Here is a 21,084-nt window from a genome sequence, read left to right as displayed (position 1 = left end):
CGTGGACAAAGAAAGGCCTGACAAACAGATTACTATGGCTGAAACTTCACCTTAAAACAGAGCTGAAATCAGAACAAAGTCCCGATATACTATGGCAAATGTGACAGCATATGATTTTCTTATTTTCCTCTGCATTTGAAGTGTGAAGAAAAATGTAAACAATTGTTTTGAGGGTAAACTGGTTCACAGAAGTTTAAGACAAATGTTTTTTATTTACCATGCTTAATACTTTAGAGATATTGGCTTTACAAGCAAGTATTTTAGGGGATTCTTCCTCTCCCACAAACTACTGTATTTTTTCCTAGCATTAAAATTGACCTGAAAAGACAATGATGAAGTGTTAGACTACAATGGAAGAGTTGCTGGTGAGCCTAAAATGAAGCTGAAAACATTTAAAACCACAGAAGAAATTTTCTGATCACCTGCAAACTTATTCAAATGTGATCCACCAAACAACAACATGGGCTAGTCAAGGTGATAAATTAACTTACTGGCAATGCCCTGTTATCAATTTTGATCAAGCACTATGAAAACTCATACTTACCAACTCAGAAATGTATACTTTGCTCATCAACACATGAAACTTCAAAATCTTTAAAAATGAATTGGAATATTGGCCTGGGCTGTGCAGAGACTTCTCTCTCTCTCTCTCTCTCACACACACACACACACACACACACACACACACACACACACACACAAAACTTTCTTAAGTAATGGGCAGAAAATGAGATTGATTCACAGGAGCATCTCATATATAAGTTTCAAGACAAAGTTAAAGAATTTCAGGTGACCTAGTCTGAATATTTCATGTGAAGAAAAGCAGATACACTGAGAGATTAATTCAGGGTAATCCGCTGGCAGGCAGCGAGACAGTTTGTTTACATTGACCATCCACAGGCGTGGCCGCAGTTCCCAGCCAATGGGAGCTGCGGGAAGTGGCACAGGCCGCAGGTTGCCCACCACTGGTCTAGGGCTCCTAGGTTCCACAGTACACAAATACATGTTAGGTTATCCTTCCAGGATCTTAGGGGGCTGAAGATTAGGTCTATTACACACAAAAGACCATGTTAACAAACCATCAAGGTTGCAAAGTCAAGTGCTCAAAAGTGAGAAAATGCAAAATTAAGGTTGAGTGTGCACCTGAAATTTGGCTCCCTTCCATGTATGCCATGATGTGCATATTATTTTTTCCACAAGACCTCTGCCTCATTCATTGCACAGAATGGGCAGTGCTCACTTAATAAGTAGCTATTCAATGTTTTGTTTTCTCCTCATTCAGTGGATGGCCCTATGCATTATTTATTCTTCTTATGTAATGTCTCCATCACTGGAGTTGTGCAACCATGGCAGCTCGTTCTGTATGATCCTCTGCCAATCTCTGTGGATGAATAGTCCTTTTGATACATACCACCCAGGATATCACATTGTCCATCCAAGGTCTTTTTCTGCCTCGGGTTCTGCCATCAACCTGCCTTTCCAGTGCCTGTAGACATATATCGCCCACTAAACTCCTTAAAATGTGCCCTACAAATTATATTTTTTTGATAAGATCCAGTGTTTGTTGAGTTCCAGTCATCCCAATGCTTTTTCGTTTTTTTCAGTCTATCCATAATATTTTTAGAACTCTTCCACACCACCATAATTTGAAGAATTGTAGTTCCTGTATTATCTACTGTTTCAGTGTCTGTGTTTCACAGTCGTGATTTACCATACACCAAATATAAGTTTTTTAGGATCAGAATTTAGTCTTCAGATTTATGTTCCTTTTGCTCTTGCTATTCTGGTGCTGACTTCGGTATCTGAACTTCCATCTTCTGTAACGATGCGGCCTAAGCAGCAATAATTTCTCACCTGCTGTACGGTTGTGCACCGTTCACTGGAATCTTACATTTTCCCAGGATCGTTGCACATTACCACAGCTTTTGTCTTGTCCACATTTAACTCTACAGCATATTCTTTGCCTTGTCAGACCTTCTTCAGAATCAGCCAACAGCACTGTCTCATCTGAATAGTGAATGTTATTCACTAACTTTCCATACACCTTAATACCTTCCTTTGTTTCTTCAATTAATTGAACACTCAGTATAAATGTTGAATAAAGCTGGTAACATTACACAATCTTGTCTCATTCCTCTTTTGAGATCTAATAAAGATCCTCAACCACAGATTAATCAAGTAAACCTGCTAATAATGGATGAAGAAGTCATGGCAGCAATAAAGAGCCTTCCATATAGAAAAGGACAAGGTTGTAATGGAATAGCAGCTGAATTGTTAAAAAGCATAGAGGATGAAGGCTTGAAAACCCTGTCAGAGTTAATGAAGACTATATGTTTGAGACAAGTGAATTGCCAGAAGACTTTACAACCTCACTGTGTAGCCTAATCCTCAAAAAGAACAATGCTGAGGATTGTAAAGAATACAGAATTATCAGCCTAATATCACATGCCTCTAAGTTACTTTTGCAAGCTGTTCAAGACCTAATGCAAGGAAAGACTAATAAGGAAATAAGCAAAAAGGAAAAAAAAACAGCTTCAAACAGAAAAGGCATGATAAACACCATTATGAACATGAAGCTAATATTAGATAGATCAACTGTTTCTGTAGAAATGCATGCTGCTTTGCTTGTTAAATCTATGAGTTGTGTTTGCTTGTTACTGTAGGTTTTCTCTATATATACACACACAATGACATTGCAATATATATACACACGTAACATGAAAATGCCCAATGTCAGAATGATACTTAATGAAGCTTTTTTCTCCCCATCCATCTCTCAGAAAATTCACTGAAATGCCACTTGTTCTAAGTAACGTTATCTAGTTAGGTAGTACTGGAAATTTTTTTAAAAAAATCTAGTATAATTACTTAAAGAAAACAAGCCAGTTATGAAGAAGCTAGTATTGTGTTTATCTGTTTCTTCAACATACGGCTAAATGGGAACTTGGCTAAACAACACTATATGTTGTGTTCAGAGTGAAAAGCCAATAAAGTCTTGAGCTACAGCCAAAGAGGCCTGGGAAAGAGAGTCAGCATTTCTAAATAGCCATTTGTACCTTATTGGAGATGTCCTTATTTGAACTTAATGGATATCATTAACACTACAGTAAGAACATTCAGTTGAGGCAACTTCTTATTTGTAAGAAAAAATACTTGTAGCAAGAGTCAAGCCAAAAAAGATTCAAGCCACAGCAAATGCTTCTGAACACAGATATGAAAAGGTTGGGTAGCTCTGAATCAGTACAGGCAACATCCTTACAGCACAACACTAGAAACATGTTATTCTTTTGTAAAATTTCTCCCATCTACGAGAGAGGGGATGGGGAATTCCATAAAAATAGTTTAAGTCAAGATTAATATGCCACAAGCCATGTGTCCAGAGAACTTGCTTTTGACATGCTACTTTGCATCCAATGCTGATCTTGTAATGTAAACACTCCAGGTTACTGTATCACCAAATTTAGAAGTCAAAAGAGCATCCTTATTATACAGGTTTACAGATAAAACAAAATTTCCCTACAGTTGTTTTTAAAAGTTTGTATCAAAAGATCAACAGCAGAAGTGAAACTGTGACCAATAAGAACAACCTAAAATGTGAAGCCTACAAAGAGTCTGAACAAAGGTTTTTGCTTGGAACTTCTCTAAGTAACATTGCATAAAAATTCCTCGTTCCTATTAAGTAGCATATAACCTTGCAGATTTTAGTTCTGGACCTAGACGGGTATGAAAAGCAAAGATGGTTTGAGGCTTCAATGAGTATAGCTCAAACTTGAGCAAAAGAGCAAATCCTGCAGTCCTTACTCAGCCAGAACTTCCAATAGCTTAATGGGAAGGACTCACACCAATAATTTCTTCCACCTATCAAGTACATATGCTTGAAAGGCTATTTCTCATGGAAGGGCCTAAACATCAAGTGTCTAACACCATTGTGATGATTGGTGGGGGAGGTACAAATTTATCCTAATTGCAAGTTCAGCTGTAAAAAAGTGAAAGTTCCAAAATGTCACAATAGCCTATACACAACAAATGGTGATGGGAGAAGGTACGAAAGGGAGACAAAAAGACTGAATTAGTTCAAAAAGGCCTACTGATATAACTCAAGGTGTTAACATCATGCCTGGTAAACAAGAGAAGTGAGAGACTGGAAATCAGTGAATCAAAATTAATGTGTCAGAAATTAGGCCTAATTGGTGTATAAAATAATGAGGGGATGGCCTATTCCACCCATCACTCCCATTTGGGGTCCTCAAAGAGAGACGGGGGAGAGGGGGGAAAGCTGGCTACCACAGTGATGGCTGACTGAAAGAAGGGGAAGGAATGACCTTCATTATCACGACTGCCACCCCCACCATCTCCTAGGACCCTAGGATCCAGTGTGACAATATTGTGCCTTCGTCATCCTGATCCTAAGACATGTCCTGAGCAGACCAGGCCAAGAGAGGACCCAGTTGACCAGATCTACTGGCTCCATCTAAATCCCAACCACCACCCAGGATGTGAGGCTGTCACAATCCCTACACCACAAATGTTTTTTCCTTCCCCACTTTAATTTTCTCTTTTTCCTTATTTCTCTCTTCTGCCTTCTGTTTAATAAGAGTCTGGCTAAGCCAGTCAAGACTGTATATTTTGCTGTACACCTGTGACAAAAAAGAGGCAGCTAAAAGCAATGCCCTAAACAGCACAATGCTGGTGCAAGTTTGCCAGGTCACAGAGTGGCTGATAAGACCATGTACTGTGCCAGTGTTTTTCCAGCAGTGATGCCGCAAATGAGAGTCAACACCAGAGACAGAGGCTGCATTTTTAATATTTGCTGTTCTTTTCTCCCCCCTCGTGTGCATGTCTTTTGCCTTCCAGAAAATACTATAATGGCAGCAGCAACATCAGCTCTAGCCCATCTCAACTACGTTCTTCTCTTTTCCCCCAAAATAACAGTTAATACTATTTTTAATATTACCTAAAAGACTGTCAAAAAACGGGGGTTTCTTTCCAAAAACTCTCTTCTGCTAAAGGAAAAGGGAACAAGAGAGGTTGTTAAAATGAAAGGCTTACTTAATATTTTATATTTCAAATATTTGAACAGTTTTTCTTTCTTTATCTTCAATAAAAAAATGTAAAAGGAAATTTAATGTTGTGTTTGCCATGGTACTAAGCAGGCTGAGGTGACTGTATACCAAACCCCGAACCTTCTTTTAAACTGCTTAATGTTGGACAGTGACAGGGTCATGCTAACACCTTTGACTCTTCGGTATCTACATTCCATCTAAATTAATACAACTGCGCCTTCCATTATGAGTGTACAACTTCCACTGAAGTCAAGAGGGGATGCAGAAAGTGAGGCTTGCACATGATAGAAAGGCAGCATATCTCAAAAGCCGTAGCAAAAATAAATCAAAATGAAAAAACTTTTTTTTTTTTTTGATGCTTGAAGTCATTTGGAAATTGAGAGTTCTCCTTTCAGATGTTTTTTTCAATGTACTACCTGTCTGGAGATTCAGACTATGCTTAAGTATATATTCCAGCATATTACATGGAAGACTCCTTACTTCACTCAGTAATTTAAGCAAAAAGGAGAGGAGGAATTCAGCAACTGAGCTGAAATATTCCCCTTTTAATTGCTACCTTAAAACTGATTTTTTGTATTAATATTATAATCAGCTCCCTATATTAGAAGTTTTCTCCCATTTAACTTATATCTGCTGCCATCTAGAGGTCTGAAAGAACATTTGAAGCATACAGTCATTTAAAAGTTTCAGAGTGGTAGCCATGTTAGTCTGTATCAGCAAAAACAACGAGGAGTCCTTGTGGCACCTTAGAGACAAACCAATTTATTTGGGCATAAGCTTTCGTGGGCCCACGAAAGCTTATGCCCAAATAAATTAGTTAGTCTCTAAGGTGCCACAAGGACTCCTCATTTAAAAGTGTGTATCAAACTTTTCATGACACGGACCTGAAGACAGACTATCCAAGCATCTCTGATGCATCAGTTTGTATCACTGAACGAAGGTATTATAAGACAATGAACTAGATAACACCTGTACAACAAAGCAGCTTTCATCCTGAAAGATATCAAAGTGCTTAACGTTTTTTAAACTAAACTAATAATTTCAGCTACTCCTGAAATGGATCAGTCCCTGGGTAGAAACGTGGCAGCTTTTTAACAGTACACAATCCTACATAACAGTTCAGATTAGGAATACCGTATCTATATAAACAGAATTCAGTTACTCAAAATGTAATGTGCTCAAGAGACTCGGGTTAATATCCCTAGTTTTAGATTAAATGATATGGGACACTGAATACTCTCTTTTACTCCCTATCAAAAGACTGGACTTCTAGTGGAACTGGTTCCTTGCAGGAACATTTGCTCAGTAGTGGCTCAAAGAGCCTGACCAACTGAAATCATCTACTTTCTGCCTCATTTGACCATCTTCCATCTCTGTAGTTTCCTGTGTTTCAAAGACACAAGCCACCTGAACAGAATAAGATACTTACCGGCTTTTGCAGACGTCCGGCAACATAGAGAGTTTTCCAGTGAAACAGGTCTTCAATCAGGGCATCGGTGCCAATTATGCCATATTTTATCATCTGAAAAAACAAAACATAGGGTCTCACACAATTATTTGTTACACACTGGCTGCATTAGGTAAAAATGTCTGGTAAAAAAAAGTCTTAGTCATAGAAATGTAAATCTCTTAAGAAAAATGTAAACACAAATATTAACGGTTTACTGGTTAGAGAACTAAACGAAAATATCACACTAACAATTGCCAACCCTACAGGACTGTCCTGGAGTTTCCAGGAATTAAAGATTAATCTTTAATTAATGATTGTCATGTGATGAAACCTTCAGGAACACATTCAACCAGAGTTGGCAACCTTTGTAGAACTCTACCTTCCAAGGCATCTAAAATGTATGAAGTTTTCTTTCCAGTGGATCCTAACAACAACACAAAAAGACTCTTTACTGACACTCCAGACAATGCACTGAATGGGCATGGACATCACACTACTTTCTCTCACTCAGATGGTCTCTTCAAATCATGGTTGAGATACATTGCTCAGTCATACTTAAACATGCTATTTATTCTGTGATTCTGCAAATAACTCATTTGACTCTTTCATTACATTTATGTACAGTACCTAGCACAACAAGACCCTAATCCCTGAAGGAGATGTCTAGTTGCTACTGCAATGCAAATAAATGGATTATTACAAAAGTGCCTTTTATTTCAGCAGCAATTCCTCTGATAAGAATCAAAATCCTCTAATAAGAATTCAATCCAGCTGATTTATTTTAAGTCTTGCATTTATGCTTTCATTTTTACCCAACTGCTTTTTCCTTAGGACAGTACTTAGGGAAGGAAAGACAGCCATGTGGTTACAATATAAGACTGGGAGTCAGGAAACGTGAGCTCCGCGCCCACCTTTGTAATACGAGAATGATGTTCACTTCAGAGGAGGACTCATAATTTACTAGTGTTTTTAAAGAACTCTGAGATTCTTCAATGGAAGCTGCTATTCAAGTATTAGCAACAAGAAATTAAACCAATCAAGTTCCATTTATTGCTGTATGCATCTGCAATTTAGGGTTCCCATACACTGGTCCTGTGATTTATTTCGTTTTGAAGGATTCTACCAAATGCAAGGTATTTCCTATTGTTAAAATGGGTAACCCAGCTGAAACTGGCACTCTCTCAAATCTACCAAATATTAAGTGAGGCTGTTACATATAAATACAGACATTTGCATATTCCAGAAACAAACACTTCATTAAAAAAACAATCATTAAGATTGCCAAGTGACCACACTGACATTTCAATACCTGCCACATTTATACAACCCAAGCAAGGAAATAAATGTGATATATAGGCACTGTAAGCTTTATTATGACCAAGGCAATGGCATAACTAGGGACAGAGTTCCACTACCCCACAAGGAGCACCTGGAAGGATGGTGATACACCAAGCCCAGGGGGATGATGCAAGCTGCACTATTCATGCTAAGCCTGCTGGATGGGAGGTATAATGCAGGGAGGAAAACCTGCTTCCTTGCCACAACACTGAAGATGTGATTTTACCAGCCGATAAAAGGACTCAAAGAAAGATCAAACACCTGCAAACATGTGACAAGAACTAATTTTGATAATGATCTCTAAAGGCCCTTACTCATTTTAAACAAAGTTTTCAGTAAACATTTCAGTTGCAAGGACACCTAGAACTGTGAAAGCCTGGTGATTTATCCTTTTTCACAGTTAAAAGAGGAAATCAAAATGAGACTTCTATTGGGATTTGATGCTATCTTAACACAGCACAAACCGGCAGAACCAAGACTGGATATGCTGGTTCTTCAGCTGAAGACTACAGGCCTCTGCTGCTTAAATTCATAGGGGTATTTCTAGCTGGCAGCAAACCAATGTTCTTAATTACAAATAGTCAATAAAAAGCAACCCCCTCACACAGACATAAAATTTAGACTGGAAACAAAGTGTAAATTTTTAACAATGAGGGTAATTGACCATTGGAACAATTTACCAAGGGTTGTGGTGGATTCTCCATCACTGGCAATTTCTGAATCAATAATGCACATTTTTCTAAAAGACATGCTCTAACACAAACAGGAATTAATTCAGGAAAGTCCTGTGGCCTGCGTTATACAGGAGGTCAGACAAGATTATGACAGTGGCCCCTTCTGTCTTTATAATCTTGTTTACCCCCAACACATTTTATGAAGATTCCCATCAGTGCTAACCCCAGTTCGATTGCTCTGATGGATGTCTCATAGTGAGACTTTGGGGGCTTCAGAGGTTTATGCCAACTTTTCAGTTAAAGCTCCTTCTCCCATCGTAATATAAATAATGTTGGAATAAAAGAACAGGATGTAAAGGTTGCCATCTTCTAATATGCTGAATTACTTTGTTCAAGTTTTCAAAAGGTTTTAATCTATTTTATTTCTCAGTGCTTCGCATGTTTTCACACAGAAGCTAGATGATGCCTATCTAGCATAACCGACTACTACACATCCAAAAGTTGCTATCATTCTTATTCTTCACTTCCTATACAACAAGGTACTATAAGACTTCCTAGAATCTTGCTAATGCAGGCAGTAGACTGGCTTTTCTAGAATGAGCTAGGGAAGGGCCTCTGTTGAACTCATTAATTCTGAAAGTGCAAGAAGTGGATTCCAAGCCTCACAGGAATTTACCATCATTCCAAGGTACCAGATACAGAAGTTCAGGGGAAGGGAAATGGATAAAAATAAGCAACATATCACTACTCAATTTTTATTAAGTTGGGCTCTGAACGCTGAGGCTGGTACAATAATGCCAAAAGAAGGCTTAGGCTAAACATCCCAGAACTCATGGGGTGCAGTTTGATTTCTACCATCATCCATCAACATTAAACCTCTTCAGCAAATTGGCGATGACATATACACCGGGAAGGGAGGGAGCGGAAGGCACCTTAATGAGAGCAGACAACCCCACTGAAAAAGAAAACACTAGCAGATAGCAGAGAGAGTGAGCAATATATAGGAAGACAGAAGAGATAATATGGAGCCCCTTACTTTTTCAAAGCACTGTCAAACATTAACCAATTAATTTGCACAACATCCTTGTGACTGTCCCCATTTTACAGATAAGGAAACTGAGGTACCAGAATAAGTATCTTACTGAAGGTTACTATCTCTTATAGGTTGGGCGAGCAGTGGAAGCAAGCAAGAACGTTAGATAAAATAAGTTATGACAGGACTGGACTGTCTACCAGAGAAGCTTTATATTCAAACTTCTCAGATCACACTCTCCCCACGGAACCTACTGGTAGCAGCATTACCTAGAATGGGAAAATCCATTAGAACTCTAAAAGCAAACAGAAATTGGCTGAAGGCCTTTTCTTCAAAAATCACCAATCATTTCTAGACCAAGTGGACTGAGAAGATAGACAATATGCTGTTAACATGTCCTTTCTAGAATCAAAATTAAAACAAATTAACTCTATGATCAATAACACTGAAGCAAAACTAAATTATATATTATATATTCAAAATAAACCTAGCCCAGATACACTTGACCCTTAAGAAAACTGAGTGATAAATTACAGAATAGTAAATTACAAAAATTAGTGCCAATAAAATGGTGACTCAAATTGCTGCAAAACAATTGTCAATACTTAATTCTCTTGTAGCTATATTGTTTTGTTGAGGACGGCTATATTCTTGTGACATGGCAATATTCTGATCCCAATATGTTTTCAAGTTTTTTAAGTAACTAGAACAGTTTCAAATGTCAATGTACTCTCAGTTCAAAAGCATATTCATAAAAGTTCTATCAACAGATAGAACAGTACAGCAACTCCTCACTTAACGTCCTCCCTCTTAACATTGTTTCGAAGTTACATCGCTGCTCCATTAGGGAAAATACTCGTTTAAAGTTGTGCAATGCTCCTTTATAACATTGTTTGGCTGACTTTACAAGGGAGCATTGCACAAGTTCCTCTTCTCCGCCTCCTCCCCCTCCCAGTGCTTCCCCCACCGCCAAAGAGCTGTTTGGCAGTGCTCAGGACTTTCTGGGCGGGAGAGAGGGAGGGAGGGAGCGAGCGGGGAAGCTGCCCCCCCCCGCCCGGCAGGGCCACCCGGAACACAGGGGCTTTAGGGGCAGCAGGGCCCTGGGCTAAGGGGGCCCCGGGGCAAGGCCTGCAGCTCTAAAGCCCCTTTCAGAATCCACCTCTGCGAGCACGGGCCAGAGGACTCAGGAGGAGCAGGGGCAGCCGCGCAGCCAGCGGCCGGAGACAAGCGGCCCTTTCCCCTTCAAAGCGGGCCAGAGAGAAGTGGCGCTTTGAAGGGGAATGTGCCGCTTCTCTCCGGCCGCTGGCTGCATGGCTGTCCCTGCTCCTCCTGAGTCCTCTGGCCCATGCTCTAAAGGGGCTTTAGAGATGCAAGCCGGGGCCCCTAAAACCCCTGCATTCTGGATGGCCCTGCCTGCCGGAGGGGGAGGGACGACACAGCTCCAAGAATCGCGGCTCCCAGAATTGCGGCCATGGGGGCAGTGTCGCGCTGCGCAGAGCCACCTGCACCAAACAGGAGTGCTCCAGGTAAGTGCTCTGCACCTCCTGCCTGCCCCAGCCCTGAGCCTCCTCCCGCACCCCCACCCTGAGTGCCCTCCCACACCCTAACTCCCTTCCAGACCCTGTACCCCCAGCCCTGAGCCCCAGGGTAAGCCAGGGGGACCTCCCTACCACAGTACAGTACAGTATATAATGCCTTTTGTCTGCCCCCAAAAATTTCTTTGGAACCTAACCCCCCGCATTTACATTAAATCTTATGGGAAAATTGGATTTGTTTAACATTATTTCACTTAAAGTTGCATTTTTCAGGAACATAACTACAACGTTAAGAGAGGAGTTACTGTACTGATCTTAGTACTAAGTGATTAGAAGAGTTATACACTTAATTGGCAACATTTTGTACAAAGTGGCAAAGCAGTATGAAAACCTCTTGGTATTCGACAGTGACATTAATGATGATGAACTCTTTCAGTACTCATGTAAATGTAATGGACAGTTCCAATGGAATTTCATAGTATTAAAGAATTTCATAGTAGTCAGTATTAATCAATGCCTACTTAGCATGAAGTAACATCACAAAATGAAGCCTTCACAGTAAATTATACACCAAGATTTAAAGTATTTCATTAAAAACTCTACCGCCCAATTCTGCATGAATTGAGTTCATGCAATCCTAATCTACCAGAGAAGGCAATTCCAGCTGCTTCTCATAACAGTTTTTTCAAATTCAATTATCGCTTGAATATTTTAATTCAGCTATACATGATCTGACTGTGTTTTATGTAAGGGTATCCTGCATGTATGTTTTAAAGAGCTAACTCAATACAGAACAGAGTAATTTTACAATTCTCCTCCATTACCCCATTAAGCCTAGAAAACCACGATGAAGAATGAAGCTCACATTTTGGTCAGTGTCTTTTTTTAATTATATGACATTATTTAATGGAAAAGCTCTAAAGAGGTTAATAGAGAAACGGTGAATTCCATAGGGTTCCAAAGAAACTACACCAAAAACCTAAACTTTAACAGGAAATTGTGATGGGATCCCTACCTCTGCATGATAGATTTGTATAAGGATTTTATAGAATGGTTATTATTTTCTACTAAGTGCCATAAGTTTTGAAAAAACTTGACTAGTGCACACACTGGATGGCATGATATTTGAGATAGATCAGAGTGCATGGCAGAATGTCACAGCAGAACAGGAACTATGTTCTGCAACTTTGGGAGGCTTAAAACAGAACAATAACGATAATTTTTGGACCAAGTTATGTGCAGAATACTCCCCACCAATTTTTGCTATTTGGGGTACTCAATATATAATCCTATAAGAGTTGGGGGGTCAATTTCAATAGTTAGAAGGATTCACTCTGAGGAGTTTGTTTCCTGTCAATCATAAGTTAAAGTAAAGCTGCCTAAATAATCTAACAGACAGCAGATTTCTGTACATCCCAGGATTCCAATGATTACTAACAGGGTTAACTCCAGAACCATTCTTAACAGACCATGCATGAACGGAATGGAGACCGTCCAAAAGCTGTCATCCCACAAATTGAAGGGAAAAGCAAGAGTGATGGGTAGAAGTCATAACAGAAGTCTTTATAGCAAAGATGCTGCTCCTGCTCCCCTCAAAGTCAAGTTAAAAAAAACTTTACTTCAAGAGGACCAAGATCGGGCCCATAATTCATACCTCCAAGTGACTTACACACATGAAATACATTAAAGAGGGCCTCTCTTTCCACCTCCAAATCAGTGAGGTGGGTTTTTTGGTGAATGACTAGTCACTTATACCATGCTCACCCTGGTACCCCAAGCCTGAAATTCCTTAGCAAGGTAGTTTTTCCTGTGTTCTTCATTTCATTTCCTGCTTTTGGTGAAGAGATGGAATGTGATTTTCTTGTCATTACCACAAGCTGAGAACAACTTGAAACAGCACTGAGGAGGTGGAAAGGCACAAACACACACACATCAACACTGCCTGTTTAGACACAGATGTTGGAGTATGACTAGGCAGAATAAATACTACACTACCGGCACATGATTTATTAATTACACCCAGTTTTAATATGAGAGGGAATCAGAGGTTAAATAAGACAGATGTCAATTACGTCATGTCCCATATTTGAATGGACATCAAAATACAAACAATCCACTCTGCTCTGTGAACTGGCCAATCTCTGAATCTAGATCTCAGTTTTCCCATTTGTAAAATGGTGACAATACTTGCCTCCTTCCCACATTGAAGGCTGTAATGTGTTTAGAATTATTGCTGAGAAAAAGAATACAAGTTCAGCTATTATTGGGAAAGTGCTTTACTTTAACTGCTGAGTGTAATTGTTGCTTTTATTGAGCACAATGTCGTCTCCTGTATTGCTTTCTAGGGTTTAACACATTACTTTGTAAAACAGCTTGAGACACTGAATATTAAAGATGCTATGAAGCAATTAAATAAAAGCTTCAGTTCTAAAGTATCAGTCAAGGATCAGCTACTATCATAGTAGTACTGTAACATAAATGCAAACTGCAATTTGTATCTCCTGAACAGATTCTACCCTAGACTAATTCCAATATTCTAGATGTAAACATTTGATCTATACAAATTAGTCACAACCTATTGTACTTACCCTACCATTACATTGCACTAAAGTATTGTAGTAAATCCCTGCTCCACAGCTCTGTATATTACTGATTTGCTTTGGCCCAAAAAGTTTTAGGAAGGAATAATGACTCCTATTCTTTAACAGGTTCATCATATGCCAAGTCACAGAATCATCTACAGCAAACACGAAGTCCAGCATATTGTGCTACAAGGTAAACAGAAAAAAAGACACTGTTACATATAGTTTAGGAAACAAGCAATATTCACTCTATAAGATTCTACTGATCTTCACATAATGCCCAGCGATGATAATAGGAGACATCAACACACAGCCAGGACATAACCAACCCATAACTGATTTTTTTTAAAAAGCAAATTAATTCATGTCCAAACATTTCTATATAAGACACATCTTTGCCTGAGAATCTAATATAATTTTTTCATTTGGAGTTCTCAATGCTTGGAAAATTACACACAAACCCCAACTCTCAGTAGACTTTTTTTTTTTTTTTTTTTTAAAAAGACCTGATATAGTGAGAAATTCAAACTTTACCTGTAATCAGTTGTTTCTGACAACAAAAGATTTGTGATGAAATAACAGTTTGAACTGAACTCCAAACCTAAGAGACTTGTTATCTAAACACAACATAGACTAGCTAGTTCAGAACAGTTTTAGTTATTATATAACTAGTTATTATATGTAACATTTTGAGACATGCTGAAAGTTCTTGAGGAATGACTCTCTGCATGCCTTGCCATTTCTGGACTGGTCTGAGGTGCTCAGCTTATCAGTGACTGAACAGAGTTGGTACAGAGTTGAACAGACTGTTGTTAAATCTTCCAAGTTATTCTCCCTTCCTCATGTTTGTGGAGAACAATCTTAAAAATGTAAAATTCTTATTTTTCTTTCTTTGCATCTTGTGGTGAGGAACAAGAAGAGGGAGACATTTGGATTGATCTAGTTTGCTTGAAAAATAAAACACAGTGAAAAGGCAAGCTATGCCCATGCATGAAATCATGCAGTTTCGCCAATTTAAAAGAAAATAAAAGCTTCTGGCAGTCAGATATTTAAGGTCGCCCCAAGCATGAGACTGTGTCCCTGACGACGTTTGCTAACCCACTGAAGGGCCTAACCTCTATGAATTTATCCAGTTTTTTTAAACACAGTTTTACTTTTGGCCATCACAACATCCCCATGGCAATGAGTTCCACAAGTTAGTTGTTCACTGTGTAAAAAAAGTGCTTCCTTTTGTTTGTATTAAACCTGCTGCCTATTAATTTGTGTGACCCATGATTTTTGTATTGTAGGGAAATAACACTTCTCAATTCACTTTTTCCACACTTTTCAGCTCAGAAAAAGAGACGACTGAGGGAACTACCTCTCTGGGTGCATTCCAGGGGATACAAATCTGTTAAGGGCAACGCACCTGCCTGGCCCCCAGGTGTGCACGGGGGGGGGGATTAACAACCCACAGCCAGGCAATACCCCCCCCCCCCCCCCCCCCCGCGCCCCGGTGCACTCTGGAGGTAATAACCCATCGCCAGGCAATGCCCCCCTCTACTCCCCGGTGCACTGTGGGTGTGATAACCCGTAGCCGGGCAATGCTTTCCCCCCCCCCCCCCCGACGGTGCACTGGGGGGTGGGGTGAAAACCCGTAGCCAGGGCAATGCCCTGTCCGGCCCCCGGCTGCACATTCCCGCTTACCACGCTCTGGCTGGGGGCGGCCCCCGCCTGTCGGAAGACCCCGGACCCATAGGCGAAGGCCAGGCTGAGCTCCTGAGGGAAGTGAGCCAGGATCCTCCGGAACTGCACCCCCGAGCCGGGCAGCGCCGGCAGCGCCATGAGCGCGGGGCCCGGCAGCAACTGGCGCCTGCGCGCTGCATGCGGGGGCTGCCGGGCGGAGTGCGGCGCGGCCCCGGCCCAGCCGACAGCGGCTGACAGGAGACGACGGCGCAAAGCAGCTAGAGAGGCCGGCGCCGCTCGGGGAGGCCAGCCAGGTCCACAGCGCCCCCAGCGACGGCCTGGGTCGCAGGAGCCGCTGGTGCTTGGACCGCTGTGGTGCCTTTTTCCCTTCACCCCATAACCCCAATGTCCCTGCTCTGCTCTCCCCAACCGAGGGGCCCTGTGCCCGACAAGTCCCCACTCACAGTCCCTACACTCCCCACCCCCGACCCCGCCACACCCAGTATCCCGGTCCCTGTAAGCCCCCACCCAGTGTTCCTTAGGGTCACCATACGTCCAGATTTTCCCGGACATGTCCGGCTTTTTGGGCCTCAAATCCCCGTCCAGTGGGAAATCCCCAAAAGCTGGACATGTCCAGGAAAATAGGGAGGGAGGGACCGGCGGTGCTCGGCCGGAGGCTGGAGCCGCTGGGGCCGGCGGTGCGGAGCCGGGGGCCGGGGCCAGTGGTGCTCGGCCGGGGGCGGCGGTACTCGGCCTGGGGGCCAGGGCCGGCGGTGCGGGGCCCGGGGCCGGACGTGCCGGGCGGTGCTCGGCCGGGGCCGGCGGTTCAGGGCCGGCAGTGCTGGGCCGGGGCCGGCGGTGCGCCGGGGTCCGGCGATGCGGGGCCGGGGGGTGCTCGGCCGGGGCCGGCGGTGCGGAGCCGGGGCCAGGCGGTGCTCGGCCGGGGGCTGGAGCCGGCGGTGCGGGGCCGGCAGTGTTCGGCCGGGGGCTGGCGGTGCGGAGCCCGGGGCCAGCGGTGCCGGACCGGGTGGTGCTCGGCCGGGGACCAGGGGTGCAGAGCCGGGGCCAGGCGGTACTCGGCCGGGGGCCAGCGGTGCAGAGACGGGGGCCAGCAGTGCCGGGCCGGGCCGTCACACACTTTCTTAGTTGATGTAATCTTTTATTGAACCTTTCTTAGTTTTAATTATTAAGGCCCTGATCCTGCAAACACCAATTTGAATTCAATACAACTATTCCCATGTGTAAAATTAAGCACATGCTTAAGTGCTTGCAGGATTGGGACCTAATTTGTTTTTTGTCAATTTTATGCTTTCCCATTTCTGACTTTTTAACTTTTAATTTGCTCTTTTCTGTCTATCAGAATATTCCCTTTACATGTTGTAATCAGGAATTTTGAGAAAACTATGACATATGACATCTGATCACAGAAGCCTCATCTTGCAAATATTTCCATATACTTAACTGGAAAAGAGATTAAGTCTCATTGGTTTCAAAGGGACTATTTGCATGTTTAAAAGGTTAACATATGCATAAGTATTGGCAGGATCAAGGCCTTTATACTTTATTGCAGTAAATAAGTTTCTGATATACACAGTGAAGTCAGGGCCTATGCAATTACATTAATCTGCAATATTAGATGTACAAAATGCTATGTGATTATTTAGCCAACATTTCATGTGAAACTCTATCCATACAGACCATATCAACTAACAGCCTGATCCAATGCCTATTAAAGTCTTTCCATTTATTTAATGGGCTGTGAATCAAGCCCTGTGGACCTAATCTTTTTACTCACTAAAAATTTCCCATGTATTATTCATAATTATTATTTGTTAAGCAATCACAATGTACTCAGTGCTGTACATGACATAAATAAAAATAACCGCTGCTTGAATTTATAACCAATGAGTTTTAATCCTGCTTCCATTTAAGGTAGTGAGAGATGTGCCATTAATTACAGAGCAGAATCAGGTCCTAAAACACATGAGTAAGGTCTTAACAAATTCACGGCCATGAAAAACGAGTCACGGACTGTGAAATCTGGTCTTCCTCCGTGAAATCTGGTCTTTTGTGTGCTTTTACCCTATACTATCCAGATTTCATGGGGGAGACATTTCTCAAACTGGGGGTCCTGATCCAAAAGGAAGTTGCAGGGGGTCACAAGGTTATTTTAGGGCGGGTTGCAGTATTGCAATCCTTCTGTGCTGACTTAAGAGCTGGGCAGCTGGAAAGTGGCATCTGTTGGACGGGCACCCAGCTCTGCAGGCAGCAGCCCATAAATCAGTGGGTCTCAAACTTTTTTACTGGTGACCCCTTTCACATCGCAAGCCTCTGAGTGCAACCCCCCTAATAAATTAAACACACTTTTGAATATATTTAACACCATTATAAATGCTGGAGGCAAGCGGGGCTTGGGGTGGAGATTGACAGCTCACCACCCCCCATGTAATGACCTCACAACCCCCTGAGGGGTCCTGACCCCCAGTTTGAGAACCCCTGCCATATGTAATGGTGGCAATGCCATACCATGCCACCTTTACTTCTGCGCTGTTGCCTTCAGAGCTGGGCAGCTGAAGAGTGGCAGCTGCTGACTGAGGGCCCAGCTCTGCAGACAGCAGTGCAGAAGTAAGGGTCGCAATACTATACCATGCCATCCTTCTGCGCTGCTGCTGGCAGCAGCTCTGTCTTCCGAGCTGGACTCCCAGTCAGCAGCTGCCACTCTCCAGCTGCCCAGCTCTCCAGGTAGCACCGCCGCCAGCAACAGCACAGTTGTAAAGGCAGCAGTATCACAACACCCCCTACAGTAACCTTGCAACCCCACCCCCACAACTCCTTTTTTGGTCAGGACTCCTACAATTACAACACTATGCAATTTCAGATTTTATTAGATGAAATCATGAAATTTATGATTTTAAAACTCCTATGACCGTGAAATTGACCAAAATGGACCATGAATTTGGTAGGGCCCTGCACATGAGGTAATGAGATGGAGAGGAAGGTGTTTACATTTTTAGTTCCTTCATTCCCTGATACAGGGTTGGGGTGAAGATGACATTTGATTGATCAGGGTTAGTGTTTCTTCTGGACCCTGTTTCTCCACCTTTCCCTTTAGAACTGCATGGAAACTCACACACAAAGAAAAGCCTAACTGCTCTCAGTGGATTATGATATTAAAATATGACCAAAAATGTGTAGGTGGAGAAGGCTCAAGTTAAGATTATTTGAAGGAAAATTTAAAGTACAAAGGAGGAAAGAAAGTATTTAATTGGAACATGATTTAATGTGATGACGGCTTGACAATAAAAGACCCTTTAACCATACGCTGCTTTTTTCCTTTACATTTGTTTGTGGTTGAGAACAAAGTCTCCCACTTCCTGGAATACTAGTTTGTTTAGCAACTTTAGCAGAACAAAACACACCATGAACATAAAGTTCCAGATCAGTTGTTTCTTTCAAACAAACAGCTTGTTTCAGTTGTCAAGCTGCAGAAAAGCAAAAGCAAAATAAACTGTTCCAAAATAGATGAAGGAAAGACCAGGCAAGGGATTTCATGAGAGGCCCAGAGCCCTGATCTACACTACAAACTTGTGTTGGTATAACTATGATACTCAGGGGGGCCCTGAAGGGGATCCAGAGTCAACCTCAGGTTAGGAAGGACTGGAGAAGTGCTTTCCTTACCAGCCAGGGAGAAGGCCTGGCTGGAGTTACCTGAAGCGAGCGACATAAACAAAACTCTTAAGAAGGGGTGTCATGGGACTGCTGAGATAATGAGGGTGCAGTGAATTGGTGATCCTGTAGAAGAACAGAATTTCTAGCTTTGAAATAGATAAGGTGTGTGACATAATATATTTTATTGGTAATGTCTTTTATTCTGTTGTTGGAAGAGACAAGCCTTTGAGTCTCACAGAGCTCTATTTCAGGTCTGGGAAAAGTAACCCCATAGTGTCATAGCTAAATACAAGGTGGAATGGATTGTTAAGCATAAGGGGTTAACACATTTTGCAAGAGACTACATAAAGTGAAGTAGGCTATTAACACCTCTGCTGTCATAGCACAAAGGAGGGTTAGTAAGTTATACATTGTTGTAATGAGCCATAAAACCACTGTCTCTGTTGATTTTTGGTGTCTAATAGAGTTATGAATTTAAGATCCCAATCTCATTTTTTGAAGGTATTGTGCAGGTTTCCTTTGAGGATAAGAACTGATAGGTGAAGTGTTTGTCCATGGGTGATAGGGTATTTTTTGTCTTTTATCATTTTTCTGTGAGAGTTTATTCAAGAACACAGTGATTGTCTAGTTTCACCCACATAGTTCTTGTTGGGGTATTTGATTCACTGGATGAGATACACCACAGGTTGTGATAGGCATGTGTAGGACCCATGGATCTTGAAAGGCATGTTGTGGGGGGTGTTTGTTCATCATAGTAGCAATGGAAATATGTCTAGATTTTGCATTTGTTGTTCTGGCCAGGTCGGGTGCTGCTTTGAGCTGGTGTGGCGTGGACTGTGGGTAGTTTGCTTCTGATGATGAGCTTGGTGAGACTGGGGGGTTGTTTGAAGGTCAGAAGAGAGGATTCCGGAAATATTTCTTTCAGGACGGGGTTCCTATCAAGTATTGGTTGTAATTGTTTGATGATCCTCCATGTGGATTCCAGTGGAATGGTAGGTGACAACTAGGGATTTTCTCAGTGGGGATCTTTTTCTGTGTTGAAGTAGGTTCTCTTTGGGTAGCTTGTTCTTTGATGCAATCTAGTTTTCTGATGGAGTGTCCTTTGGTGAAGGCGGTTTTAATTGTGGTAAGATGTGTATCCCAGACTCTCTCCTCAGAGCATATTCTGTGGTATCTGAGTGCCTGGCTGAGAATTTCTTGGTGTATCTGGAGTGGTTACTGGATCTATAGAGATAAGTGTGGTGATCCATGAGTTTCTTGTATATAGTTGTCAGTGAGGTTCCATTGTTGAAGTGGACTGTGGTGTCCAGGAAGTTGATACAGTTGATAAAGGTGTGGGAGTGTTCTAGACAGACTTTGATGGATGGGTGATGGTTGTTGAAGTTGTGGTGGAAATCTGAGAGTGAGTTCAGGTCATCAGTCCAGAGGATGAAAATACCTTTGATGTATATCAGGTATATCATTGGTTTTATGGTGCATTTTTCCAGAAATTATTCCTCAAGGGAGCCCACAAAGAGGTTGGCCTATTGGGGAACCATCCTGGTACCCCTGGTTGTTCCTATGATTTGGACACTGTTTCGTGCTTTGAAATAAACTATTATATTCTATTAAACAGAAAGAGAGTGTGATTCAAAAGCACCAGTTGTGGTGATTTGTTTGGCTGTGGAAGTGAGGCAATGTCAGAGGCTGATAGTGGATGAGAAAGTGCTGCCCCCCTTTCCTTCCCAGATGCATAAACCAATATGCTGGGGATTTATGTAAGGCTCCTAAATGGGTTGGAGAAGTTCACGTAACTTGATGGGTGAGTCTTCAGCTGTCTCACTACTGTGGCGTAGAATTCTGTTTCCATGATGGGATCATATGCATTGCTGATTTCAGTGTGAGAAGTCGGTCTTGCACCTGGTAGTGACTTTCATGTTTCTAATGGCATGCTTAATTTTGTAAGTGACGATGTCTCATGTGTTGATGTGGGTGCAGAATTATTCAGCGTTTGAATCTAAAGCTGACTATCTCCTTCTTTCTGTGAAGATCAACTGCACTTTGCAGCCTCAAGCCTGCCTAGTTTAAGTCTCACT

General features: G+C 41.9%; 1 protein-coding gene across 7 annotated transcripts in view; it reads right to left on the bottom strand.

Annotated features, from left to right (window-relative positions):
• TAMM41 (TAM41 mitochondrial translocator assembly and maintenance homolog) overlaps positions 1–15,585 on the bottom strand; it is a 49,208-nt gene extending 33,623 nt beyond the window's left edge. For 4 of the 7 annotated variants that reach the window (XM_034775730.1, XM_034775731.1, XM_034775729.1 and 1 more), the window contains exons 1-3: positions 15,362–15,584; positions 13,682–13,861; positions 6,493–6,585 (exon numbers count right to left, since the gene is read on the bottom strand). In XM_034775730.1, coding sequence (XP_034631621.1) covers positions 6,493–6,585; positions 13,682–13,861; positions 15,362–15,499 — 411 coding nt within the window. In that variant the 5' untranslated portion in view covers positions 15,500–15,584. Of the gene's footprint in view, positions 1–4,954; positions 5,004–6,492; positions 6,586–13,681; positions 13,862–15,361 lie in introns of those variants that run through there. The other 3 variants (XM_034775732.1, XM_034775733.1, XM_034775734.1) reach the window with 3 other exon arrangements.
• Between the last annotated feature and the right edge of the window lie 5,499 nt (positions 15,586–21,084).

The sequence above is a fragment of the Trachemys scripta genome, chromosome 7 (genome assembly GCF_013100865.1).
Source record: "Trachemys scripta elegans isolate TJP31775 chromosome 7, CAS_Tse_1.0, whole genome shotgun sequence".
NCBI classification, from domain to species: domain Eukaryota; kingdom Metazoa; phylum Chordata; order Testudines; family Emydidae; genus Trachemys; species Trachemys scripta.
This window is presented reverse-complemented; position numbering and strand designations above follow the sequence as displayed.